At 41.0% G+C, this 24,469-nt stretch overlaps 1 protein-coding gene across 2 annotated transcripts in view; it reads right to left on the bottom strand.

Moving 5' to 3' along the window:
* Positions 1-21,929, bottom strand: part of PRKD1 (protein kinase D1) — a 141,655-nt gene extending 119,726 nt beyond the window's left edge. For both annotated transcript variants that reach the window (XM_062576006.1, XM_062576007.1), the window contains exon 1: positions 21,748-21,929. In XM_062576006.1, the coding sequence (XP_062431990.1) occupies positions 21,748-21,774 (27 nt within the window). In that variant the 5' untranslated portion in view covers positions 21,775-21,929. The remainder of the gene's footprint in view (positions 1-21,747) is intronic.
* Between the last annotated feature and the right edge of the window lie 2,540 nt (positions 21,930-24,469).

The raw sequence follows: 24,469 nt of genomic DNA, 5'->3' as shown, positions 1-24,469 counted from the left end.
ACTCTTTTTCTGAACATCTGTTTCCAAATGAAAAGCATAAAAAAAAAATCTTAAACTGTCAGTAAAAAAGACTGCACCTTTAATTAAAGAGCTTCACATTTCTTATGTTGGGAAAAGCCCCTACTTCTTTGCACAGGCTTGCGAACAAAAAGCTTTGCTTCGCTTCCACAGCAAATTTTACTTAGTTTGTGGATTTTTACACAGCTAAGACTTTCTGTTAAAGGGTAACATATTTCTTCAGACCTATAAAAATTAAACCCAAACGTCTTTCAGTGCTAAGTTACCTAAAGAATAATCCTGTAAAAAAAATTATCTTGACAGCACTATGAATTAACACAAGAAAATTTAATTAAAATTGATTTAAGAGTATTTTTATGCTGATAGCTCACATACTAATTTAAAAGCCTGTAATGCAGTTATTTTAGTTACATGGCAGCAATACATCCTATCACATTTACTACATTCCTGTTATTTTCAACTTTTGCTATTTGTCAGTCTCTAAAAGTTCTCAGTACGGGTCCAGACATCTTTACAAAATTCCTACATAGAGATCTTTGCATAGCTTATACAAAGTTGCTTTTTCTAATCCACTTTTGAAGACTTCCAGAATTCATCCACGGATAACACAATGAAAAAACATCATTTCTTTTACCTAACCATTAATTTGTTTTAACATCATGAAAGACACAGGAAAAATTTCATTTTGGTCATAGCGCTTAATATTTCAAAATCAAACCCCAAAAACTGCTTTTCTTCTTGCATGATTTCTTTCATGTCTAAACAGCTGAATTTTTTCGTGATCAAAATGGATTTTCTATTTGATATTAAAGAATGTTCAATTCCATACAGCACTGTAAATTTCTCCCTTTTTATCTCTCATCCTAGAAGAATTTTTCTATTTGACAGTTGCTATGGTGCAAATCAGTATACACGATGCAATCAAAACAAAAGTATATTCATGTGGAAACTCATGCTTTCAAATGAACAGATTATTTCTGTGAGCTCATGTCTATCATACCACTAACCAAACTCTTTTATTCCCACAGGCATGTTTCATTGTGAATACCCAAGTTTTAGGAACAAAATAGTTCTAGAAGTTAACTATTTTGTTGAGTTTTTTAAAAAAATATAAAGGCCCAAAGGAAGAAAATCTGTCTTCCTTTATACTATCAATTGTTTTAAGTCTATGTCTGATTAAGACATTTTTCTTGGCATATAGCTTATCTTTATTTATCTCATGAAAGAAACTCTAACCAACTGAAGGGGCAGATATAATCCACTTGGCAAGTGTATTCGACTGGCAATCACAAAAGCAAGCATTTTATATCCAAAGATGAATCTAAAAAAAAGTATTCAAAGCCAAAGAAGAAAGAAAAGGGCTTTTCTTTAATTAAAAAAAGACCTACGTGGCATGAACACAAATGAAATTGTACTATTAAAAATACAAACTAAGCAACAAGTTAAAACCACTAATCAAAACAAAACTTAGTTACAGCTACCTAACTAGACTAAAATTGACGACTGTTTGTGGTGTAAACGAGCTTTGGCGTAAAAATCAGATTTCATGCAAGGACATTAAACTTCCAAGAATAAAAATAAAAAACACCACAGAGAGAGGAATATGGTTGTGCCTATTTTCCTTTATCACATAAAGCCTCTAGAAATAATATGAAAATGATTTCTTTCATCACAAAAAAGAAAGATTCCAGTGGATCTTTTGTACTATAACGGATGTTATAAAAAATGTTCAAAAAGTCAACTATCCATGGCAAAACATCATAAAGCAACTTCATTTTTCATGCTCTCTCAGTGAGGCATCCCAAATTCATGCTCACTCTGGCAGTGATTTCACTCACTTTTCATAGAGTTGCATTAGTGTAGTCTATGTAGTAGATGCTATGGCGAAGATATATTGTAGGGCAGGTGTGCTTCAAAGCACACAAGGGACCTCCTAAAATACAGCCCATGCTACAAGGTCTCCAAGAGCACGAAGTCAGGATGCAGCCGTAGCACCCAGCTGCCTCTGAAGCTGAGAAGAGTCCAAGCCTAGCACAGAAGATACTTATTTTAGTAGAGCTTTTACAAGGCACAAATACCCTCAGTTCTAAGTTTAACTCTTCCAAAATTTTCCAAAATGTTTTTCATGTGCACTTGGCTAAAAAGTTGTTAGAAAGCACAATTGGGAGAATATTGTTAGTCTGCATAAAGTAATGTTAAGGAAAGTAAACTGAGGAGAATAGCAGTAAGTTATTGACAATTTCTTTTACCAATCTGGCATGATATATTTGCATATCCTTATGCAATATTTTTTTACCTCAATCAAAATGTTTTCGTTAGCATTGTTATTAGTCATTTTGACTGACTGTTCTGAAAAGTCACACACTAACTGCCTATAAAGAGCCCGAACTTTTCCAGATTTTCATGTTTCGGTATCAATGTGTCATACATCACTGACCGTGTAGGTAAAAGAATAAAACTTCTCCAGCCAATACTTCAGACTGTGTTTTTGTTCTTATAAGGATTCCAAACAAAAATATAGGTATACAGATAACTTTGATGGTGTTTTTTCACGAGCTGCCCTTCATTTATTGTCCAGCCTTCCAGCACACCTCAATTGTGACAACCTTCAGCATTTACTTTCTAAGAAAAAACATTTATGTGCAGGAGTTGTCCTTCATCTATTCATTGTTGTGCAATTTTAAAAAAGCACAAGTTGCCACAATGTTTTGACATGAAATTGCAAGAACAGAAATGAATCTTTCATTATGCGCATCCTTCTGCCTGACATTGGGTTCTGTAACATATTAGGAGCTTCTGTTTTCAGTGTCACAGCCCTAAATCTGCCTACTTTCCCATTACCTAAACCCCATTTTCTGAGTGCTAAAAGAAAATTAATTCCACAATGTAACCTAGCAAAAAATGTCCTAGTTTAAACACAAAATTTCAAATAACAGAAACAGTTCTGTTCCTTTTTGTTGGTTGGAAGAAATACAGAAAAAAACTATTTAATGACTGTTTTATAAACCTGATGGTTCTCCTCTGAATTTCAGTATTTGAGAAGTAGTGTGCACAATATGCAAAATAGCCCAAATGTATAATTCAACCACGTAAATATTTATATGGAGTTGTTCTTGTATAGGAATAGCACAACACAAAATACAAAACTCTCACATCTATATAAAATAAGGGAATGAAAATTGTCATGAGAAGATTGTATGAAAAGCAGAAGAGTTCTATTCTTATGCAACCGAACTATATAAAAACATTTTGTTAATTTTAAAATGTCTTTTTACTATCTCTATGGCTTACCAACCATATAAAAACATATCTTAAAATGATTTCTAATCCCTCTAACCTTATTCTTCTGCAGTAGGGAGAGATTGTATAAACACACACAGAAAGAAAGCATTATTGTAAAATGTGGGTTTGCTTTTTCTGTGAAGAGTCACGTTTAGATGCACATATAATAGCTTCCTTCAAATTCGCTGTTGTGCATCTCCAAGAAGACAATACTACGAGTGTTTTGCTTTCACAGGGTGGTGGGGGGTTTTCTGGAACACAAACTGAGTTCTGTCTAAAGAATTGCATATTGAAAAAACACGAAAAGAGACCAACACTTGAATCTGTTGTGAGAAGGGACAAGAAAAGTGATCTTGCACATGTAGGAAAGGCTCTAGCTGAACAGCTCAGTCACCTGGATCTGCCTGGAAGTCCTAGGGTGGGTTCTGAGAAATTGAAGATTCTGTGTGTTGACACAGGAAATGGAATAAATACTTAATGTAAGAAAGCTCATTCCCAGCTTAGCTATATTCAAGAATTTACATATACCTGGGGCAGGTAGAAACAGCTCCTTAAATGCTGTCTTTAAGGCAAATCAGAAGGCAGGAGAGAATATAAGGTGACTTGCATCCAGTTAACCTAGCCGTTTTCCAACAGATTTTTTCCTCACAATTGTTTGTAAACTCTGATGGAAATTTTGCTGTGCTTACGCAAGTTAAAATGTCCATCTCCTATACAAATTCCCTGCACCTAATAAAGCAGGAATTCACGGGCAACCTACCTTTAGTCAGGCTACTTGGCTCCTTGTCCCGACGAGATGTTCACCTCTGAAATGTGTAAAGACTTAATTTTATTTGATACTCCTAGTCTTCCAACAAATTTAACTGAAGCCAGCAAGAGAAAAGAAATTATTAGGAGGGTGGCAGACATGACAAAAAAACGAAACACGAAACCTGCGGCTCTCCGAGAGTCAGGATCCAGGTCCTTTCCGCAGTTCCCACTGCTCCCGCCTGCCATTCGCTTGCCTTCCCCCACCGACCTTTCGGTGCAAGCGCCCCGTAAGCCGGGGCAGATAACCGATGCAGGAAAGGTTCAACACGTGCTGACGTGCTATGTACATAAAGTTCAGTTCAAAAGAAAAACTAAGTGTGCTGACCACCCAAACATCAATATTATTGGGCAATTACTCTAAACGTTATCACCTGAAATAATGAGAAACAGAACTATGTTTGAACTGGATGAAAAGGCTGTCCAGATTAAATATCTCCTCATCTTTCACTATGTGAAATACGTATCTATAGATAGAGAGATAGATAAACAGAAGCTCTGACTTACCAAGTTGAAAAGCCTTTGGTTTTGAATTTTTAAACGGGAAAAATGGTGAGCAGCATAATACACTACAGTGACCTCAGGGAATGGAATTATTTCATAAGTAACAGAAGATTATAATTTCTCCTTTTTGCTTTTTTTTTCTCCTTACCAAATGCAACCAAGACGACACAAGTAACTGATTTAACAAGTTTTATTTTTAGCTTTTCCCCGATGAATTAAAAGATATTAAAAATCCACAAATTTTGTGAACAAAATTCACAAAATTAACTGGAAAAATAGTATGTTACTTCCGAAGGAAAAAGAAAGATTAAATTACATAACAAAAACATAAAAGGGAAGCTGCTACTATTTGCAACTTAATGAAATTCAATGCAAAATGGATAAAACAGATTCCAGTGTGAAACTGTAAGCAATAGTCCTTGACACTACCTCCTAAGAAGCTGCTGAGGAGGAGTGGATTTAGACTGAAGTATTTATTATTGCACAAAATTACAGATTGCTAAGCAGAAAACGTAGACTTTGTTTAACGATGGAATGACTTTTCTTTGCGTCTAATCACTTAGAATAGCAGAATCACTCAGGTTGGAAGAGACATTGAGAGATTATCTAGTCCAAACTCCTACTCAATGCAGGCTCAGCTCTGAATTCTGATCAGGTTTTTGATCAGTGCAGGCTTGGAAACCTCTGTAGACTGCAAAAGGTTTCTGGGCAACCAGTTCCAGGGCTTAACAAGCCTCACAGTGATTTTTTCCCCCTTCTATCCAGTGACTACCTCTGCATTTCAATGCATGACCACTGGCTTTTGTTCTCCTGCCATGCATCTCGCTAAAGAGTCTGGATCTGTGCTCTCACTGACCTCCTCATAGATAATGGAAGGCTGCTACTGGGGCCGCTGCCTCTTCTCCAGACTGAACAAGCCCTGGTCCCTCAGCTTCTCCTTGCACGGCAAGTACTCCAGCCCCCAACCACCTTGGTGGCCAGCTGCTGAACTCCAATTTATCAACATCTCTCCCGTACTGGCGGGCCCAAAACTGGGCACAGTGTTCCAGATGTGGTCTAACAACTGCCAAGTAAGGAGATACAATCATTTCCTCCAAGCTACTGGCTACCCTCCTGATGACGCAGTCCAGCATGTTGTTCATCTTCTTTGCTACTAGGGCACACTACTGAGCCCTGTTTAGTGTACTGTCTGCCAGCACCCCAGGACCAGTGACACAGCTACTCAGCCAGTCAGTCCCCAGGCTGTACCGTGGTAGGGGGGTAGTGTCCCTGTCAGACCATTTCTTCAGACTGTAGGTCCCTCTAAATAGCAGCCTGGCCTCCAAGTGTACTGAGCCCCTCCTCGTTCACTGTTGTTCACAGACTAGATGATGGTGCATTCCACCTTCAGGTCACTGCTGAAGATACTCAGTGGGACATATCTCTAGGTAGACCCCCTAAGAAACTCCACTTGTTTCAAGTAGAGTTCAAAACATTAACCATTACCATTCAAGTCTAACAAACCTGTCAGTTTTTTCATTTATTTAGTAGTCAGTCCACCTAGACTGCAACACCTCAACTTGCATACAAGGATTGCTGTGGAAGACTGTGCTCAGGTGCCCTTACGAAAAAAGTCTTAGCAAAACACACACCTTTTGAAAAGCTACAGATGAAATTAGTATTCTTAGAGTAGAATGGATATTCCAATCCCTATATTAAATTTACTGATTATGCACAGGATGATTGGTGGAGGGAAAAAAAAAGAGAACTCAAACAGTGTAAAACTTAGGAAGTCTATGATTTGAAGAGTAAGTCATGCTCAGAAAAGGAAGCAGTCCAGCATTAGCCTAAAGCAACACGACACTTAAAATCACTGGAGAAATCAAAACATAATAATATGCATAAAGAAATACAAAAAGCAATACAACACCTATCTAAACAACCAAGAATGGTTCTGGAACCTTTTTAAAGACTGTAAGTCTTACACTTCAGCTATCATGTACATCCAAAGGGCCATGTACTGGGCTAACAATTTTGAGGCACTAAGAAAGTGCACGTTAAGTAAGTGCGTATGTCTGAAACACAGGCACTGGTCTTGAAGGATGCAAAGCTGTTGCAAAACAGATTATTTCTATAAAAAGGTGACAGAGAGAAGGGGGGAGAGAGCGAGCCTGCCAGCCCATCTATTTGAAACATAGCTAGAACTGAAGAATGAGCCAATACTTAAACCTACTCTAAATGAGGCAGCTAAAGGTACGTTGGTCCAAAGGGCTGACTCAACCACAACACTGTAAGAGTTTTCAGCAGCATCTTTCTGACAACTGTGACGACTCTATACCTCTTGTGACAAAAATGGACCGCTAAAAATAATTTTACAGTGAGGTTTTAACTGCTTCACGTACTTCTATGCTTAAAAAATCAGTAGAAGTCACCAGAACGCATAAACTTCCAAAAATTGGGTTTGGGCCATTTTCTTCATGTTTTAGAAGTGCTGGCAGTGTAATACTGTCACAGATCACCACTTCTACTCTGCTTCTCCCATTCTGCTAACTTCTGGGGAAGACACAGAAAACTCCTTGTATCAGTGGACAAAACAACCTCTGGGGTATGAAGTCTTGAATAAATATTCCCCATCATATGCTTCACAACAGAACATTTCACAGAACAAAGAGCAAAAAGGAAGAAAGACAAAGGCCATCTATGTTTCTAATTATGCTGACCCTTCTGTATTTCTCAATATAAAAACTTCGATGACATTTTACTCTGATAATGAGAGGTTTTCTTGTTTCTTTAAAATCAGAAAATTATAAAATTTCCAATTCACCAACAGCTGAATAAGACTCTGAAAAATCTCTCCTTGAAATTAGAAACCAATCTGAAGAATTAAAAAGTGGTCTTACAAAGAAAAAGTAACATCAGATGAAACCTTACTTATTTACATAAAATGTAAAACTTGATTATGTGCTAAAACATCCATTTCAAAAAATTTTCCAAACAAGAAAAGGTTGAGTTAAAGCATCATGATTTTTCCTGAAGCAGTCATTCCATATTTTTACGCTGAGAAACACTTGAGACACAAAATTGTGTATCTACATTCTGATGTATCCACAAGAAGAAAGAAAAAAAGGTTCAAAAGGGTTCCATAACACTGTACCTCCCCTTTTATTTCAAAGGTAATGCACACAAAAATCAATCAATTATCAGTACAAGAAATGATTCGTCTTTCCTTTTCTTGAAAGGGATAAGAAAAATATACTTTGTTGATGTATGATTTCTGTTGACATTTTAGTTACGTTTTTCTATCTTATCAAACTATTAAAATGTAAGTAAGAAAGCAGGCCCTCCACAGTATCTCTCTGTCTGTGGATATTAATAAAGCGCAGAATGCTGAAGAGCTACAATCCGGAAAAAATCAACAACACACTGGCAACAATGGCAACTTCTTTGTACCAGGGAAATTAGAATAGCTGTGGGCACAACTATAAAATTAGCATAGAAATATGAACGTTTGGACCATAAATTCATTCACAGAATTGTAACAAGATTTTTATGGTCAGAAGGATACCTCCAGGCATATTTTACATTCCATAACAAATTTCTCATGCATTTTAAAATCCAAGCACAACATGCACAACAGTCTATACTACTAAAGGATGCACACACATTGTTCTGAGAGTGAGTAGATACTTCACCATAAAGCTTTTTCAGCTGTCATTTTTAATGATCCAGTATCTAAATACTAACAATTGTCCTATCTTAACATTTTAGAAACTTGCTAAGGATTTATTACAGACATAGTCACTCACACTGGTGGCTGTTTACACACATATTTGTGATTTAAAGTCTAAGATTCATCAACAAACACTTATTTATCAGCTTCCATACGTGAAATTCTTAGCTTTTCTTTAAATTGAGTTCATAATTCTGTTAAGCTGACTCAAAATTCAAATCCTGCTTTATTCATATGTAGCCCTTTACAGCAAGAATATGCCATTCGGATAAGAAAACTAATAAGCAAGGGAATGAAGTGATTTTCACAGGGGCATCCATGGCCAGCAGAAGTCAGAGATATGCTTGTAAAAGTTTGTAAAGCCAGCAAAAAAATTCACTTCAATATACCTGAAGGTGCAACCATCAAAAGGTTAATACTGGTGCTTATAATTCTAACACAAAAGTTTAATTCCTCAATACAGACAAAATATTGCACATAGAGTGCAATACCCTATACCCTTTTTTAAGGCTTCTACAGAAAGAGAATAGAGATTGCCCTAAAGATTTAAATATTTTCAACTTGCTGTAGAACTGGCTGATCACCCAGTTCATGAAGAACTGCACACAGACCTTGGGATCAAATAATAGGGTCTGTCTTTGATCAGGTGTAGAACTTTAATTATTCTTTATAATTGTAATTATCACAAGGTTCGGTGTCATTTTTTTAAAACTCCTGTCCTATTGTGTCTGTACTCATGTAAACATGAGTACATAATTTTTGATTCAAACACACTGGGAAAAGAAGGGAGCGACAATCAAGCCACATCAGTGACAGATTTTTTTGCACTCATTCAGAAGATGGAAATTAAACATTGATTTGCCTTTTGTGGAGCCTCTCTTGTTACATAATTTTCAGGTTGTTTTCAGAACCTCTCTCTCTTTCATAGTGCTAAATACAGAGAATAAATGGTGACGTTACTACTCAAATACTATTTTCTTAACAGGAAAAAGTATTTCCCAAATTAAAAAAAAACAATGCATCTTCTCTCATCACAGCAATGGAAGAGACACACCCAGAATTTCAGGGAGACTCCCAAAGATTTCTGTTCTTTTAGATCTTTTCCAGAGGCATCTCCATATACATTCTAGTCAATTTTCACATATTATTTTTCTCACAAAAAAGGAGACAGACTTTTGCATACTTTCTGAACTGACTATACAAAAATTTTGTTCTTAGACCACCATCGAACAAACAGCACTGATTGTCAGTAGCTTTAAAAAGTTCAGAATTTCTTGTTCTGCTCATGAATTATTCTTTAAAGGGAATTTCATCGTTTCTGTTCTCTTGTCTAGATTTTACCCCAAAAAAGGAAACTTCCTGTTAAGAAAACAGTATTTTTAACAAAACTATATGATCACAATATGAAACAATATTCGTAAGTCCTCTGAATGTTATCAAATGTTAATACTCTTAAATCTAAGCTGTAGCACAGTTACATGCAATCTTTGAATGCGTAAGATATGTTCAACATACCTTAACATAGCCAAATTTTAGCTCAGACTCTTAGTCTAAGTATTCTCTTAGTTTGCTCAACAGCTGTCTTCAATCAGTCTGGCATATTAACTTCAGATGCCTAAAATTAGGTAGAGTGACTATGTGACAAGAGCCTGTTAGGGAGCATTGGAAAAATGAGCACATGTGGAGAAGGAGGAAAAGAAATCACCCAACAAGTAATATGACAAAGCATCTTTATCTGTTCTTTTAAGTATTCAGTAACCTTAGCATTGCCTTCAGCTTGGCCTTCTCTCTAAGCCCGAATAGGTGGGGTCTAAATAATGCATCTTTTTCCTGTGGAACATCTAACACGCACATGTCCTCCCTGTGAGGACAGATAAATCAAGCATGCCCTCGTCAGCTCCCTTCTCAAGCAGCATATTCTCTTCCTTCCTTGAAAGAGCACACATTGTTCCACTCATATCCATCTGCTGCAAAGATTATTTTACTATTTCATCTTATCCCTCCTATTGATCTCAGCACAGGCTGACCTTTAACCATTCCACCAGGCCCCTCCCGTTACTACTACTATCATATTTCTTATTTCTAATCCATTAACATTTGAAGCCTTCGTTTCATATCAAAAGGGATGTGGACTTTTACTAACCATTTTTACTAAACAAAGTTTTCCATGGAGAACATTTTTGTATTCTATCATGACTATGTAATGCCTAAACTGAACTTCTCATAGCACCTTCTTTAAAGGTACTGCTGATAAACTGCTGTTCTGATGTTGATATATCATCCCATGTGCCCTAAGACGTGTCAACTATCCAACACACCTTAACTGCAAACTGTTGAAGGCAGGGACTTCCTTCCTATATACAACCTGGTATTTACTAAATATTATAACACAAATACTGAGCAGAAATGCAACAAATGTATGCCCCTAAGTAAAAAGATTCAAATGCACTATTAGAAAATAGTTTTTCAAGCTGTTTTCTATCTTATCTTGTGCAAGAATATTTCACTACCAGACAAAACTTCATAGAATCATAGAATCAGTAAGGTTGGAAGGGACCTCTGGAGATCATCTAGTCCAACCTCCCTGCTCAGCAGGGTCACCTACACCATGGTAGACAGGGCTGCATCCAGGTAGGCCTTGAACATCTCCAGAGAAGGAGACTCCACAACCTCTCTGGGCAACCTGGTCCAGGGCTCCGTCACTCTCACAGGGAAGAAATTCCCCCTCACGGTCAGGCAGAACTTCCTGTGCTTCAATTTCTGCCCATTGCCTCTTGTCCTGTCACATGGGGCAACTGAAAAGAGTTAGGCCCCGTCCCCCTGACACCCTCCCTTCAGGTACTTGTCCACATTGATAAGATCCCCCCTCAGTCTTCTCTTCCCCAGGCTGAAGAGGCCCAGCTCTCGCAGCCGTTCCTCACAGGGCAGGTGCTCCAGCCCTCTGATCACCTTTGCAGCCCTACGGTGGACTCTCTCCAGTAGCTCATGTCTCCCCTGTACTGTGGGGCCCAGAACTGGATACAGTACTCGAGTAGAGGGGCAGGATCACCTCCCTCGACCTGCTGGCAACACTCTTCCCAATGCACCCCAGGAGACCATGGGCCTTCTTGGCCACAAGGGCACATTGCTGGCTCATGGTCAACTTGTCATCCACCAGCACTGCCAGGTCCTTCTCTGCAGAGCTGCTCTCCAGCAGGTCAGCCCCCAGCTCGTACTGGTGCCTAGGGTTATTCCTCCCTAGGTGCAGGACTCTGCAGTTGCCCTTGTTGAACCTCAGGATGTTCCTCTCTGCCCAGCTCTCCAGCCTGTCCAGGTCTCTCTGAATGGCAGCACAGCCCTCAGACGTGTCAGCCACTCCTCCCAGCTTGGTATCATCAGCAAACTTGCTGAGGAGGCACTCTGACCCCTCATCCAGGTCACTGATGAAGAAGTTGAACAAGACTGGACCCAGTACTGAGCCCTGGAGGATGCCACTAGCCACAGGCGGAGGCCAACTAGACTCCATGCCACTGATGACGACCCTCTGGGCTCTGCCTTTCAGCCAGTTCTCAATCCACCTCACTGTCCACACAAAACTTCTCTCCTTGCTGTCTCCCTCTTCAAATATTGGAAATGATTTTATACAAAGCACCATATTGACTAATAAAACACCTCCTTAATAGCCATATTCTCAAAGATACTTATCTTCTGATTTTGCCTCTTACAAGTATACTACTACCATGAATTATGCTTTTAATTTTCATACACCCCAATCTGAGACAAACAAGAGACTATAGATACAATGCAAAGCAAGAATAAAAAACATAGACTGATTAATTCCCTATATAGGCTGGGTTAATTCCTGAAGAAATTTTAGATGCGTCTTCCAGGGGGATGCTGCCACTTTGCTTTGAACGTTAGTTTAAACATTGATCATGCTGAACTGCATATACTCAGAATCACAGAAATGTTGGAACCTCTGGAAGTTATCTTGGCTGACTTCTCACTGTCACTAGCTTCAGGTTCAGGGGTGACCTTTTTACCCAATATACCCAATATAACTGATGGAGATTACACAATCTCTCCAGGTATCTGTCCCACACCGCACTACTAGAAAAGAATTTTTTCCTAATGTCCTGTCTGAACCTCACAAGCAGTAATTTGTAGTCATTTTCCCTTATTTTACCATTTGCCATGACCTGGAAGAGTTTGGCTATATCACTTTTGTAACTCCTCTTAACATACTCAGTTCACATCAATAAGTTGTAATAGCCAGGTATCTGCGGACAGAGATCAAGGCTTCATCAGAATGCAGCTCAGAACGCCCTGCGTTCTGTGACAGTTGCCAAATAAAATAAATTAAGTGGAAGGAATAAAAGAAGTTTACCTTGGATGAACATTTAGATTAGATTAACAACTGAAAGCAGCACTGGCATTAAGTTTGTAGGCTTCAGAATCTATCTTTTAGGGGGTCAAACTGAGATAGCATGAAAAACAGAGCATGATCATCAATGTAAATTAAAGATAGACTATGTAGTATGTTTCTAAATATGAAGCGCAAATACTCTATTTGGTAATTTTATCATATTGTCTGCATCACTGTGTTTCTTTGCATCATCCTTTTTATTGTTTGTGCCATTACACCTACAATGGCTGTAGAGAAGTTTGGATGAGATTGTAACAGCTGAAATATGAAGAACTTGTACAAAGTGCTTTTCATAACGTTTCAACTAATAATCTGCTAGCGGTTACCTTAGCTCCTTCTGCTTCTTGTGACAAGCAGGCCAGCAGACATACTAAAAACGTATGCAGACATCATCTTATATGAGAACGATGACATATAGACAGAGAAGCAAAGTTTTGCTTTCTTTGGGAAATTACGATAAAAACATATAATCCATTATCAAAAGATACCCTTCCTTAATCTAATCCCACTGCCCACAACGCACCCTCAGACTCTCTTTATCAAAGTGGACTAGATGACATCCAGAGGTCCCTTCCAACCTTACTGATTCTATGAGTCTATGAAATTGTTTCAATTTTCACTCCACAAATTTTTTTGTTCTAAAAATTTTGTGCAGGATTTCCAGCTCTCTGGGAAAAAGTAGAGTGAAAACTATGCGGTTTTAGAACTAGACAGATTTCTACCCATATTCTACATATTTTGTTGCACCCTTTCTTTTTAGAGGTAGATATAACAAACATACCAGAACAGATGCATAAGTTTACACATACTGCAAGTATCTGAAAGGCTCCGTTTTATGCTTTCAGTGCAGAATTTCCCCATTTTCCTGTTTGATTTGGGGGGCAGGCAGTATGAAATCCTCGGACAGATAATATCAGCACTTCAAACAGTGAATAGTATGAGCTGCACACTCAGAGTCATATAATGTAAACAGACGGCAAATCTGCGATGCAACCCTTTAAGTGGACACAGTGGGTGACTGAACTCCCGAGCAAAATATGAACGGTATTACAGTGAGATATAGCACCAAGACTGACAGCAGTGTCAATAACAACCCATATTGTTCCTCTTACCAGTGGGTTATGATTCCTTCATCGCACAGACACTCATCCCATAGCTCTAAACCCAATTTAAAAAGATTAAATCACATAAACATCCCTTTGAGGCCCAAAGAGTTAAGGGGCTTTCAGGACTGCTTCAGTTTGAACACAGCCTCCAGCCTAGCATGCTTAAGCTGCAAAAGCACATAAGCTCTGTACTTTATGGAATCACATGAAGAGAGGGAGCCCACGGTGTACATTTACCAGAAAGGTGCAAATGCATTAGTAATTTCCATTTATATGTAGCAAGATTTCTCAGTTGATAGGAAAAAGGCAAAAAGTGTGACTATTAAAGTTGCTGGTTTTAAGGATAAGTATCTCTTAGACAAACTGCCTCACAGCCAGAACACTTCTCCCAGAAAGAGCTGTGTCTAGTCTGTGCTTTTGCTCTTGACAAGATGCTAACTAAACCTATTTCTAATACACACAAAAAAAAATATTTCTCAAGGTTGACTTATCTTATAACTTGAGAAGAAATAGAACATTCTTTCAGATTGCACAGGACATGTTCAGATACGCTTCTTTTGAAGAGTACAGGACAGATGCTTATAGATGGCAACTGTGGTCATGCTTCGCATCTTCTATTCCTACATCTTGTGCTTAGAAAAACGTTGGAAAGAACATTTTATGCCAGCCACTAATTTAAATCTTTAAGTGAGTCTCTCCTTCTGTTAGGAAGCATCCAGGATCCAGGCTAGATATCTTACTTCCATGTTTCTCAGATTTTTTGTTTATGTTCGCTATATAAAATATTGATCAAAATAACCACCTACGTTCTAGCTTTAATGTCATTACACCGCTTCAGAGCTGGTATCGGCTGCAGTATTGGCACAGACAGCAGACCATGGCTATTAAGCTCTGAGAGACACTATCACAATACCATTATGCATTTTACATGGCGCAGGAAGGGAAAGTTTATCTCCAATCAAGTTTTCTTCAGCTGAAGAAGAAAAGAGAAATGCAAGGAACAAGGAGAAGAAAGCCACAAATACCTGGAGGAAGGAAAAGTGAAAAATAGTGATATATACCAAAACGTAGGTCTAACTTTATGGTATATGGTATATGTATTTATCACTCTAAGATGTCCATACTATTGCCTTTAGATTGTAGTGTGATACACTGCATTACATTTCTAACTTCAAACAAGTTTCTCCAGCAAATAAAACTAGAAGAGAAGTCAAAAGCAAAAATCTGCTTCATGAAGCAGCGCGCTTCAAGTGCATGTTTCGAGGTCTTAAAAAGTTCAGGCAGACAAGTGCAAGTTATTTTAATCCTAAACACAGGTTTTTAAATGACATCGAGTCTGTCATCATCGTTTCAGCTTATTCCTGGATAAAAATATTTAAGCAAAAAAAAAAAAAAATCCAAAAGCAAAACAAGAGTTTAACAGTACTAAAGTCTTGTGGCAGGAAGTAATATTGAAAGCCTGTGAAAGAAATCTATATCGGCTTGCAAAATCCTGGAAATTCAAGGGGGCTCCAGAAGCCAGAAGAATGTAAGCAGAGGCGATGGCGGGGCAGAGCGCCGCGCGGTCACGCCGGGCGCTCGAGCTCTCCCCCGCGAGGCTCCCCTCGGCAAGTGCCTGAAAAGCCTCCTCTCACAGAGTGGTAAAGCACAGCGAGCCCAAGACATACAGAAAACAAAATCACTGGCAAAGACAGAGCAAAAAGGCATCTCGGGGAAAAGAGAATACTTCGTTTTATTCTCATCTAAGCCGCTTTCTTTTAGCGTTAACGAGACAATAACAAAATTCAGGTGGCTTTTCTAGCAGAACCTCTACGAACAACGCTGCGTAAGAGACGTCGGAGTGTGACACTGAAAGTGAAACAAGTATTTTACGCGAACACACCCTAAGGCAGATTTCAGGTCTATCTCAAAATAGACAATTTGATATAATGTGAGCAGCGTATAGTACCTCTGGGAGAAAATTTGAAGCAGAAGGAGAAAATGTGAAGCAGAAGTCCTCCTTCAAGCAGCAGGAGTCAAACATGAGGTCAAAAGCTTGCAGTAACTCAACAGTAACAGGCATATAGCGCAAGGCTGCCCTTTACCAAAAGGGGATTAATCAAGTATCTTCACTGAATACATCAGGTCTGTGGCACATGTCTGTACAGAGAGGCAGAAACACAACATCTGACAAGTGAAGAGCATTTAGGAATATGCACGTGGCAGCTAAAATGAATACACCTACACTTTGGACAAACACCTGAGGGAGGCATTTAATTTATATGCCTAATTCTCCCCATATAGGTCCAGCCATATTACATAATGTCAACATAAATCTGTCGTAGGTCAACTAGACAGCAAAACTGAGAGGTTAGTGATGGCTCACAAGATGTACAAAAGTAATTAAAAAAAAGTACAAAACGATACATGTGCTTGTCATGGCTTGCTTGAGACAGATGATTTAATTCTTGGTCTCACTATCTTAGATTTGTGTTTGCCAATTGTAATTTTTACCGTAATGTAGCTGTATCCTATAAAAACACCCACAGATGCCCTTACGCCAGGCTCCCCGCGCGCTGCTCGCGGCCCGTCAGCTCCACGTCCCGCGCGCGGGCAGCTCCCAGGCACGTCGCGCTCACGGAGCACGTCCCACACAACGCTCGCGTACGCGCTGCGGTCTGGAAAACGCGGCAACGTTGTAAATTCTATCCTTTCCCTGGCAGTATAGCTTCATCTCTGCAATGAGAGAGGCTTATTCATCCCCGATGTTTTTAAAGCATTAGGGAAATTGCAGGTGTTCTGGGGGAAGCAGCAGTAGCACTAGTGCAAGAGCAACACAAGACGCCTTTTGTAATTCCTTTAAGGTTTAAAATGTCAACTGCTTTGGTTACAAACAAGCCCGCGAGCCAAAGCTCCATGTTATTTCTTATTCTGTGAGAATTCATTTGATAGCCTTCCATCTCTGGAGGAGATTTCTCAAATGCGTTAGATAAATAGGTTGCACAGGATTAATTTTCTTCATCTGAACCACTGATATGATAGATAACAAACTCAACATTTCTTAAAAATCCCACATTCTCCAAACAAATTAAAACCGACTCCCCTTCATCCAAATCCAGCTTTTCTCGTGATTTAGTATACATTCTCTAAAATTTTAATTAACTTACAAATTAATGTAATATACACTGACCTGCAGTTTCCAGGGTGGAGAGCAGTAAGCGTGAAGTCAATAAAAGATTAAATGGTAATGATCAAAAGTCTCACTCCAGTTTCTAAAAGTGAGATTATTTTTAAAAAATACTCTCATTTTGAAATATATTTACATGCATAATGACAAGGCACCTCACATTCCTGAAATGAAATTTAGCAGCTTTGTGTTTTCAAAATATACAGAAGGAAGTAACCAGGTCAGAGAAAGATTCGCTTCAGGGAAAAAAGGTTTAACATTTAGTCACCGGTATGCACCAGTTTGAGAATTAAAGAATGCAGCTTTTGCAGATAAACAGCACATCTGTACTAACTTTTCCAGGTCATATGAAGGATGTGATTACAGTCAAATATGCAGTGACTATACGAAACTTCTCCATGCATGTGTTGAATTGAAGATAGGAGAGTTTTGCTCAGAATGGGCAAAAAAGCTCTCGTAATTTCTCTTCATATTCTGAGGGACACAAAATCTTTCTTTCTAGTGAGCTATTTTCCCCTCAGTCCCCATCCCCCCGCAAGGAAAGGATTTCATTACCACCAGGCTATTGTTTATTTTAGGAGAGTATGTAGATTTTGGAGGGGGAAGGAAAAAAAAAAAGATACCTCTTCCATATAAACAAACCCCATATGTTTTCTGTGGTTGTTTGAAGCCCTGGCAAGAGGGGGATGGGGGGGAAAAGAAAGGTTAAGCATATTTTCATATCAAGCTTTAGATAAGTTCCTTTCTCCACTGAGACCACAGGTGTAAAGATTTTAGCTTCGGGGAAAAAAAATAGGAAATGAAAAAAAAAATTTTTATTTATTTAAGAATAAGTTAGATTTCTCTTATCAAGGGCAGCCAGGAGCAAAAAACAGATGAGTATCTGTAGAAAATATGTTTAGTTTAGTTCTTAGAGGGTAGATTAGGTATTCCTTTGGTTTGATCTGTGACTACTCTCTTACATTTACCATTGAATACCAAAAAATCAAGATGAATCTGGGCACAGTATTCTAGGTGCAGCATGCCACTTGAATGATCTTTTTTTTTTTTTTTTGTCCTTTTCCATTCTCGAAATGGCCTACTTTTTGTTTTCTTATTATTGTATACTGTACTACAATAATAAGATTTCATGATTTCTGATCATGAAATTTCAGTATTATCCAAATGAGAGAACGATCGACAACTCTACTTTTAGAAGGCAATTTGATGTACACTTACGTAGGAAGATAAGCCTGTGCTGGCAACTTCGCTGCCTTCAAATGCCGAAGGCCCAGGCAGCATCTCATTGTAAGCAAGGGCTGTTTTATAAAATCCATTTTCTCACGTCAAGTAATTTCATCATGTATTTGCTTGAGAATGCAAAGTTTTCAAAATTTGACAACGCCAGTACCATTCCTCAGCACATTACCTGCGAGATGCTAAAGACAGCAAGTAGTTTCAACAAATCAGAAAATGTAAATAACAGCTATTTTTGCCCTTGTATTAAAATTGCATATATTTGGATTAAAACTGCCAAAAATGTAACATAAAAAAAAAAAGTCTTTGGTAATGTCAGCCTTTTAGTTCACAAGATACAGTTTACTACTTAGTACGCTTTGCATTTTACTTTGACCCTGGAAAAGTCGTTTTGTTGTGTGCAGTTAACCCAAGAAGGGCAATAATTCCAACTATTTATCTTCAGAAAACAAAGACTATTTTACGATGCTCTCCCACTCCTCTCATGAAAGAGTAAGGCTAGCAATCAAACAGTGACATGCATTTTGCCATTGCTTCTCATTTCTTGTAAACAACATCAAAATTTAAATGCTAAAATTCCATTTCAGCTGAACAACAAATAACGTCGCATGAACAAGCCTCAAGGTGTTCATATCACCGGTTCTAACAAAGCCAAAGCACGCAAACTCAAGGGAACCAACTTCGGTTCTGAACGGATTCCAATGTGTTTGAATTTATGCCCAAAACTGACACGTTCCATTTCATCTTCAGACTTGCTAAGCAAATTTCCATAGAGCTCCCTCAGGATGATATTCCTGAAAGAATGCTTTTCGCTGGCAACGGAGAACTCTTTGCTCATTCTATTTTTCGTGTCATAGAGGTTATACTAACATATAGTATATTAACATTACTGTAATTAGACTCTCTTAAAAAATTAAAACCCCTAAACTTTACACTTCAGATCCTATAATTAAAGTCTACTAATCTAAATATATGCAAACACTGTATATTATAGCTAGTAATAACCTGTATATATGTGTATACATATTACATATATATGTGTGTGTATGCATTTGTATGCATACAGCTAAAAGCTAGTCACATCGTGCTCAGGCCTATATGTGCTCTAGTCTGCAAGAAGCTGAGTTTATACAAAAAAGTTAAGTTAGTTTATAAATCTGTGCAAAATAACAGCATATATAGAGGTATATATATTTAGGTATCCCCACATTACCACGAACGAGGTTGTCTATAAACAGATCATGTGAAACTGATACTACAAATAAGCCAGCACAATCCTAAAAATAAGTATATAAGCAATCCTCTTGCTCACCACTTCATTTGTACCAGGATAGAGACACAGTTAATTTTAACAGTCTAACAGGACTGCTAAAGAAAACAACAAAAATTACATCCTCTCTTTACTACTTATGCAATCCAGACTAAAGAGTGACTTTGGGACAAAACCGTTACCTGCAAGGTACTGTCCACCTACTTCACTACCCCAAAGAAACTTGCAAATAATTAATACTTTATTTAAAGATCACACTACAGTACAGACTCCTCCTTAACTGAGACGAGACAACCAGTATTTCTCATAATATCAGGCATAACTAGTACCTTAAATCATTTCAGGAAAAGAGAAAAGCATTAATCTACAACACAGAGAGAGTCACCTCAGAATGGTTCTAGACACCCATGTAATTTTTTTTAAAAAGGTCTCTGCCAATACGTAGAGTAACTTTCTACATGCAAACAAACCCATTATGTGTAGTGAAATGTTGCATGTTAGTGAAATTATACATACATGCATATTTGCAGATTTAAGCTTAAAACAAAACTCAGGATAAATAACATTCAAATTAATCTGTAGAGTGGCTAGGCCATCATCTGAGAGAGAAAAGAAAAAAAAGCCTATCTTCCTTTCAATTTTCCCTTTCCTTGAACCACTTTCTTCTCAAAGGCCTTGGAAAAAGCAGTAATCTGGGCTCTGACAGACTGTGACTAGAAGAGAGCTCCTCATTCAAGTGTGCTCTGTAGAAAAAAAACTAAATGATTATCTGTCTCTCAAAAAAAGACACAGTCGGTAGGCTGCAACAAATTAAGTCGTTCAAATTTTTTACGCCAGTGCTTAAATTAAGTCTCTCTCCTCCCGGAGGACAAGCCAACACTTTTGCCTCTCTTTAGACAATGATACAGTGTTAGGGAAGTAGGAAATTGTTAGGAAATACAAAAGAGTAGGCTCGGGCATACTATAAACCCGTGAAATGAAATGTATATGCTACTTAAGCACAAAAATATGAACGATGAATGCAACAATCTTAGCATATTTACATTACTGCTAATATAATAACTTACGGATGGTTATATATATTTATATATAAGCTTATCAACCATGTATAAAGACTTGTAATAAGTATGTAAGTTGTGTATACATGTGCGTACATACATACAAGTATTTAACTCGTGTAGGACTTCTGCGTGACCTAGCGACAAGTTTTGGCCTAGCTTTGAAAGCAAACGCAGCGATGTTAAACAGGGGGTATGTCCTTCCTCAGAATTTAACTTAACGAAGCAAGTAACCCTTTCTTAAGGGAAATACAGAATTTAAAAAAAGAAGGTGTGTATTTCATACAATTTTGAAAATACGTTATTAGTTAAGGAAAAAGGGAAAGTTCCCCCTATTCAGTGAGGGGGAACACAAACAGACCTAGAGCGTAACTGTCAACTTAAAAAAAAAAACTACTCCGAAATTATCTTACCTCAGTAAAAAGCAGTTAAAACAAGTTTTCCCCGTTAGAGGCAACCTGAGTATCCGGCAGCCTTACTTTTCAGCCCGTGAAACCGCCGTGCTACTTTCCTGCGCGTCTCTCACGCAGCGGCACGGTAAAAGTTCAGCGCCGAGCCCGGCTGCCGCCGCCGCGCAGCAGCTCGCAGCGGAGCCTCCCCGCGGCGCGGAGCTGCGCGGAGCGGCGCGGCCGCCGCGCCCCACGCGTGACGCTCGCCTGTCCGGGGGCAGGACGGAGACTCCCGCCCCGTGCAGCCCGCACCAGCCCCTGCTCCGGCTGCGCCCGCGCGGCCCGGGCAGGGGGAAGGGTGCGGGGCGCCGCACGCCGCGGAGGCTCCGGGCGGCCGCGGCAGGGCTTTCCGCGCGGGGGGCTGTTTGGCTTTGGTTTGGTTTTTTTTTGTTTTGTTTTGTTTTGAAGTGGGAAGTTTCCTCTCCCGGCAGAGGCCGGGACAACACACAAGCTGCCCCAGGGCGCCGCGCTGCCATCACAGCTGACAGGTTCCCCCCCTGCCCCAGCCCCGCAGCGTTAAAAAGCAGGCAGCCGCGGCCGGCCGCGGGTTGCTTCCCGCAGCAGCTGCTAACGCGGCCAGCGCACCGCAAGGCGCGCTCCCACGCCAGCATCCCGCACGGGGCCCTGCGGGCAGCGGGCAAGGGCAGGGGCGAGGGCAGGTCGCCGCGCGGCCGCGGAAAGGAGCGATCGCGGGCGGGAGCAGCGGCCGCGGCCTCGGCCGGGACGTTTCCCCTTACCTTCTGGTCGACTATGGAGCAAGCCATTTCCCGGACGTGGGCGAGGCTGAGGTCCCCCGAGGAGTCCTGCAGCAGCAGCACGGGCTCGCGGCTCAGCCCGATCTGGAGGTGGAAGGCGACGCCGCCGCCGGGAGCAGCCCCCGCCGGCGGCAGCGGGCTGGGCGGCCGGATCAGCGGAGGGGCGCTCATCGCCAGCCCCCGCCGCAGCCGCCGGCAGGGAGCGAGCGGCGCGGCGCGGCCCGGGCACCGCGGGGAAAAGTTTGCGGGCGCGGCGGCGGCGGCGGGCGAGCTCCCGGCGAAGTTTCAGGGAAGTCCCGCCGAGCTCCTGCCGGGCGAAAATGGCGAGGGGGGGGCGGAGGAGCGGGGAGGATGCAGACAGGAAAAGGCGGCGAGAGACGCGCACGGCGCGGGGGGGCGGCCCGGCCCGGCGCCGGCGAGGTGGTGCCGCCGCCGCCGCGGCTGCTGGCGCTGTGCGCGCCGCGGGGGCGGGCCGCGCCGCGCCGCGCCCTCCGCCGGGCCGGGCCGGGCCGAGCCGAGCCGAGCCGCGCCGCGCCGCGCCCTCCGCCGGGCCGGGCCGCGCCGCGCCGCTCCGCCGCCACCCGGCGGCCGCGTCCCCTGCGCCCGGTCTCGGCGCTGAAATCGCCCGGTAGCCGCTCGCCCGCCTCCTCGGCGTCCCGGTGCTCGGGGGACGAGCGTGCCCGGGCCAGCGGCGTCCCCCCTCCCCCCTCCCCTGGCACCGTGCGATACCTTCAGAGCCGCCTTCATCCGCGGGGGGCAGGTGGAGGCAGAGCCTGAGGAAGCTGCGGATTTCCCCTGGCTTCGAGGCAGCGCCCTGAGCGCCTCCGGGCCGGGCGCCGGCAGCTGCTCCCGCGCCACGGTGGGGAGATCCGCGGGGCAGTGGGCGCTTCTGCCCGTCGCTGGCTCCTTCTCCTCGAGGGCCCCTCCTCCGGGAGCGCCGTCAGGGCGACCTGCCGGGAGGGGACGGGCCCGGGGGACTCGCACCTGCACCTCCTCGGAGCAGGTGCCGAGAGGGAGCTCCCTGCCATCTAAATCCGGGATGAGTTATTCTTCCCAGCTTTCAGGAGCAGTGCAAGTCCTATCCCTACGCACAAACAACGTGGTGGCAGGTAATCGTGGGGAAAAAAAAATGGTAAAATCAGGTGATGTGATCCTGAATACAACTCAAACTGTTGTACTGACTGAAGGGAGAATTATTTCTCTGATGCCAGGGAGGAGAAAAGACCATCCACCACAGTCTGTTCTCTTCCATGTGACCTGAAGCAGGGTGCTTGCCTGGTTGAGCCACTGTGTGCACACGCAGTTGGTCTCTGAAAACCTCTGAACATTTGGGTTTCACTGCAGAGATCAACTAAGCAGTACTTGACCACCCACAAGAACGTACAGAAGTAAAATGAGTTTAGCATGCACAGCTGCAAATTTTATGCATCTAGGTACACACAGGAGAAGGGCAGTGTGGAGACAGTCCCACCGTGAGATAAAATCAGAAAGACCTGTCCCAGATACTCCCAAGGTACAGAGCCTTCCCTGTTTGCAGCATACGTCCATTAAATGGGCATGATGCCAGCAATTCTTGGTATAGCACTTTTCTTTGTTGCACGTATGTTTTGCACAACCAGAGGCTTAATTTCAAGCTACGTTGCTGTAATATCACTAATTAGTAATTAGAATTACTAATTCTAATTACTCTGTAGTACTCCAGTATGAAAGATGGATTGTATACTTGACCTCCATCCTGTTCCACTTAGATGCCTTTCAGAAGTTGCTGGTTTTCTCCTTTTCTTTCAGCTTACTCCATTGTATAGATGGAAGTCTGTTCTGTCCCCTGGGAATAAGAATCATCCCCTTCACGAAGGTCTTATCGCTGGATTTCCGCTTTTCTCCATCCGTGATGTAATTGGCCCCTTTTGACCAGCCAGCTATCCTGGCTTATCTTTCTGCTCTTTAGCACAAGTAATCATATGATGCATATGTGCTAATTAAAAACAACAACAACAACAAAATCTAAGAAGAAACACCTGAAATAATAAAGCAGGACATACCTAAAGAATGGAGAATATTCTATAAGGCAAATGCCTTTGATAAAGACAGATGGACAGACTGTTAGTTTTTATGTAGAAGTAGCTGATGTAAAATTTAGTCCTAAAATTTAGTCTTGAGATGTTTACATAGAGAGTAGAACAAAGGTGTGAGATGATTACTATTAGACTTCTGAGACAGATAGTGGAATATCATATCCTGATCCTGGGATCAGTATTTGAAAAACAGGTTACTTGATAGTATAGTGTATCTTGGCAAGGAGAAAAGTGCAAGGCTAACAGACAGAAAGGAGTAAGAAGAAACAATTTCTGGAAGCTGGACAGAAAGTAAGACTGGAAATAAAGCATAAATTTTAACTGTGAGAATGACTGGCCTTCAGTTATGTTCTCCAATGGGCTCCAAAAAGAAAGCAGATTTTTTTTTAATTTGACAGCATACATGTATATATAGAGAGAAAGTCATCTTCCTTGCTCCCCTGAAAGAAGTGTATCTTTTCTACCTGAGAAAGAAGGTATTTTCTGTCTAGGAAGAAAGTCAGTCAGCATAAAGTCGTTGTTCCTTACGTCAGCTCCATTTGTTTGCCTCTGCTGGCCGCCATAGGCTGCTCCAAACAGAACAGGAGCCTACTGATGAAGAAGGAGTTCTTCGAGCCACTGCTGAAGAC

Source organism: Rhea pennata, chromosome 5 (genome assembly GCF_028389875.1).
Source record: "Rhea pennata isolate bPtePen1 chromosome 5, bPtePen1.pri, whole genome shotgun sequence".
NCBI classification, from domain to species: Eukaryota; Metazoa; Chordata; class Aves; order Rheiformes; family Rheidae; genus Rhea; species Rhea pennata.
The sequence above is the reverse complement of the archived record's forward strand: the minus strand, read 5'-3'. Positions and strand labels throughout refer to the sequence as shown.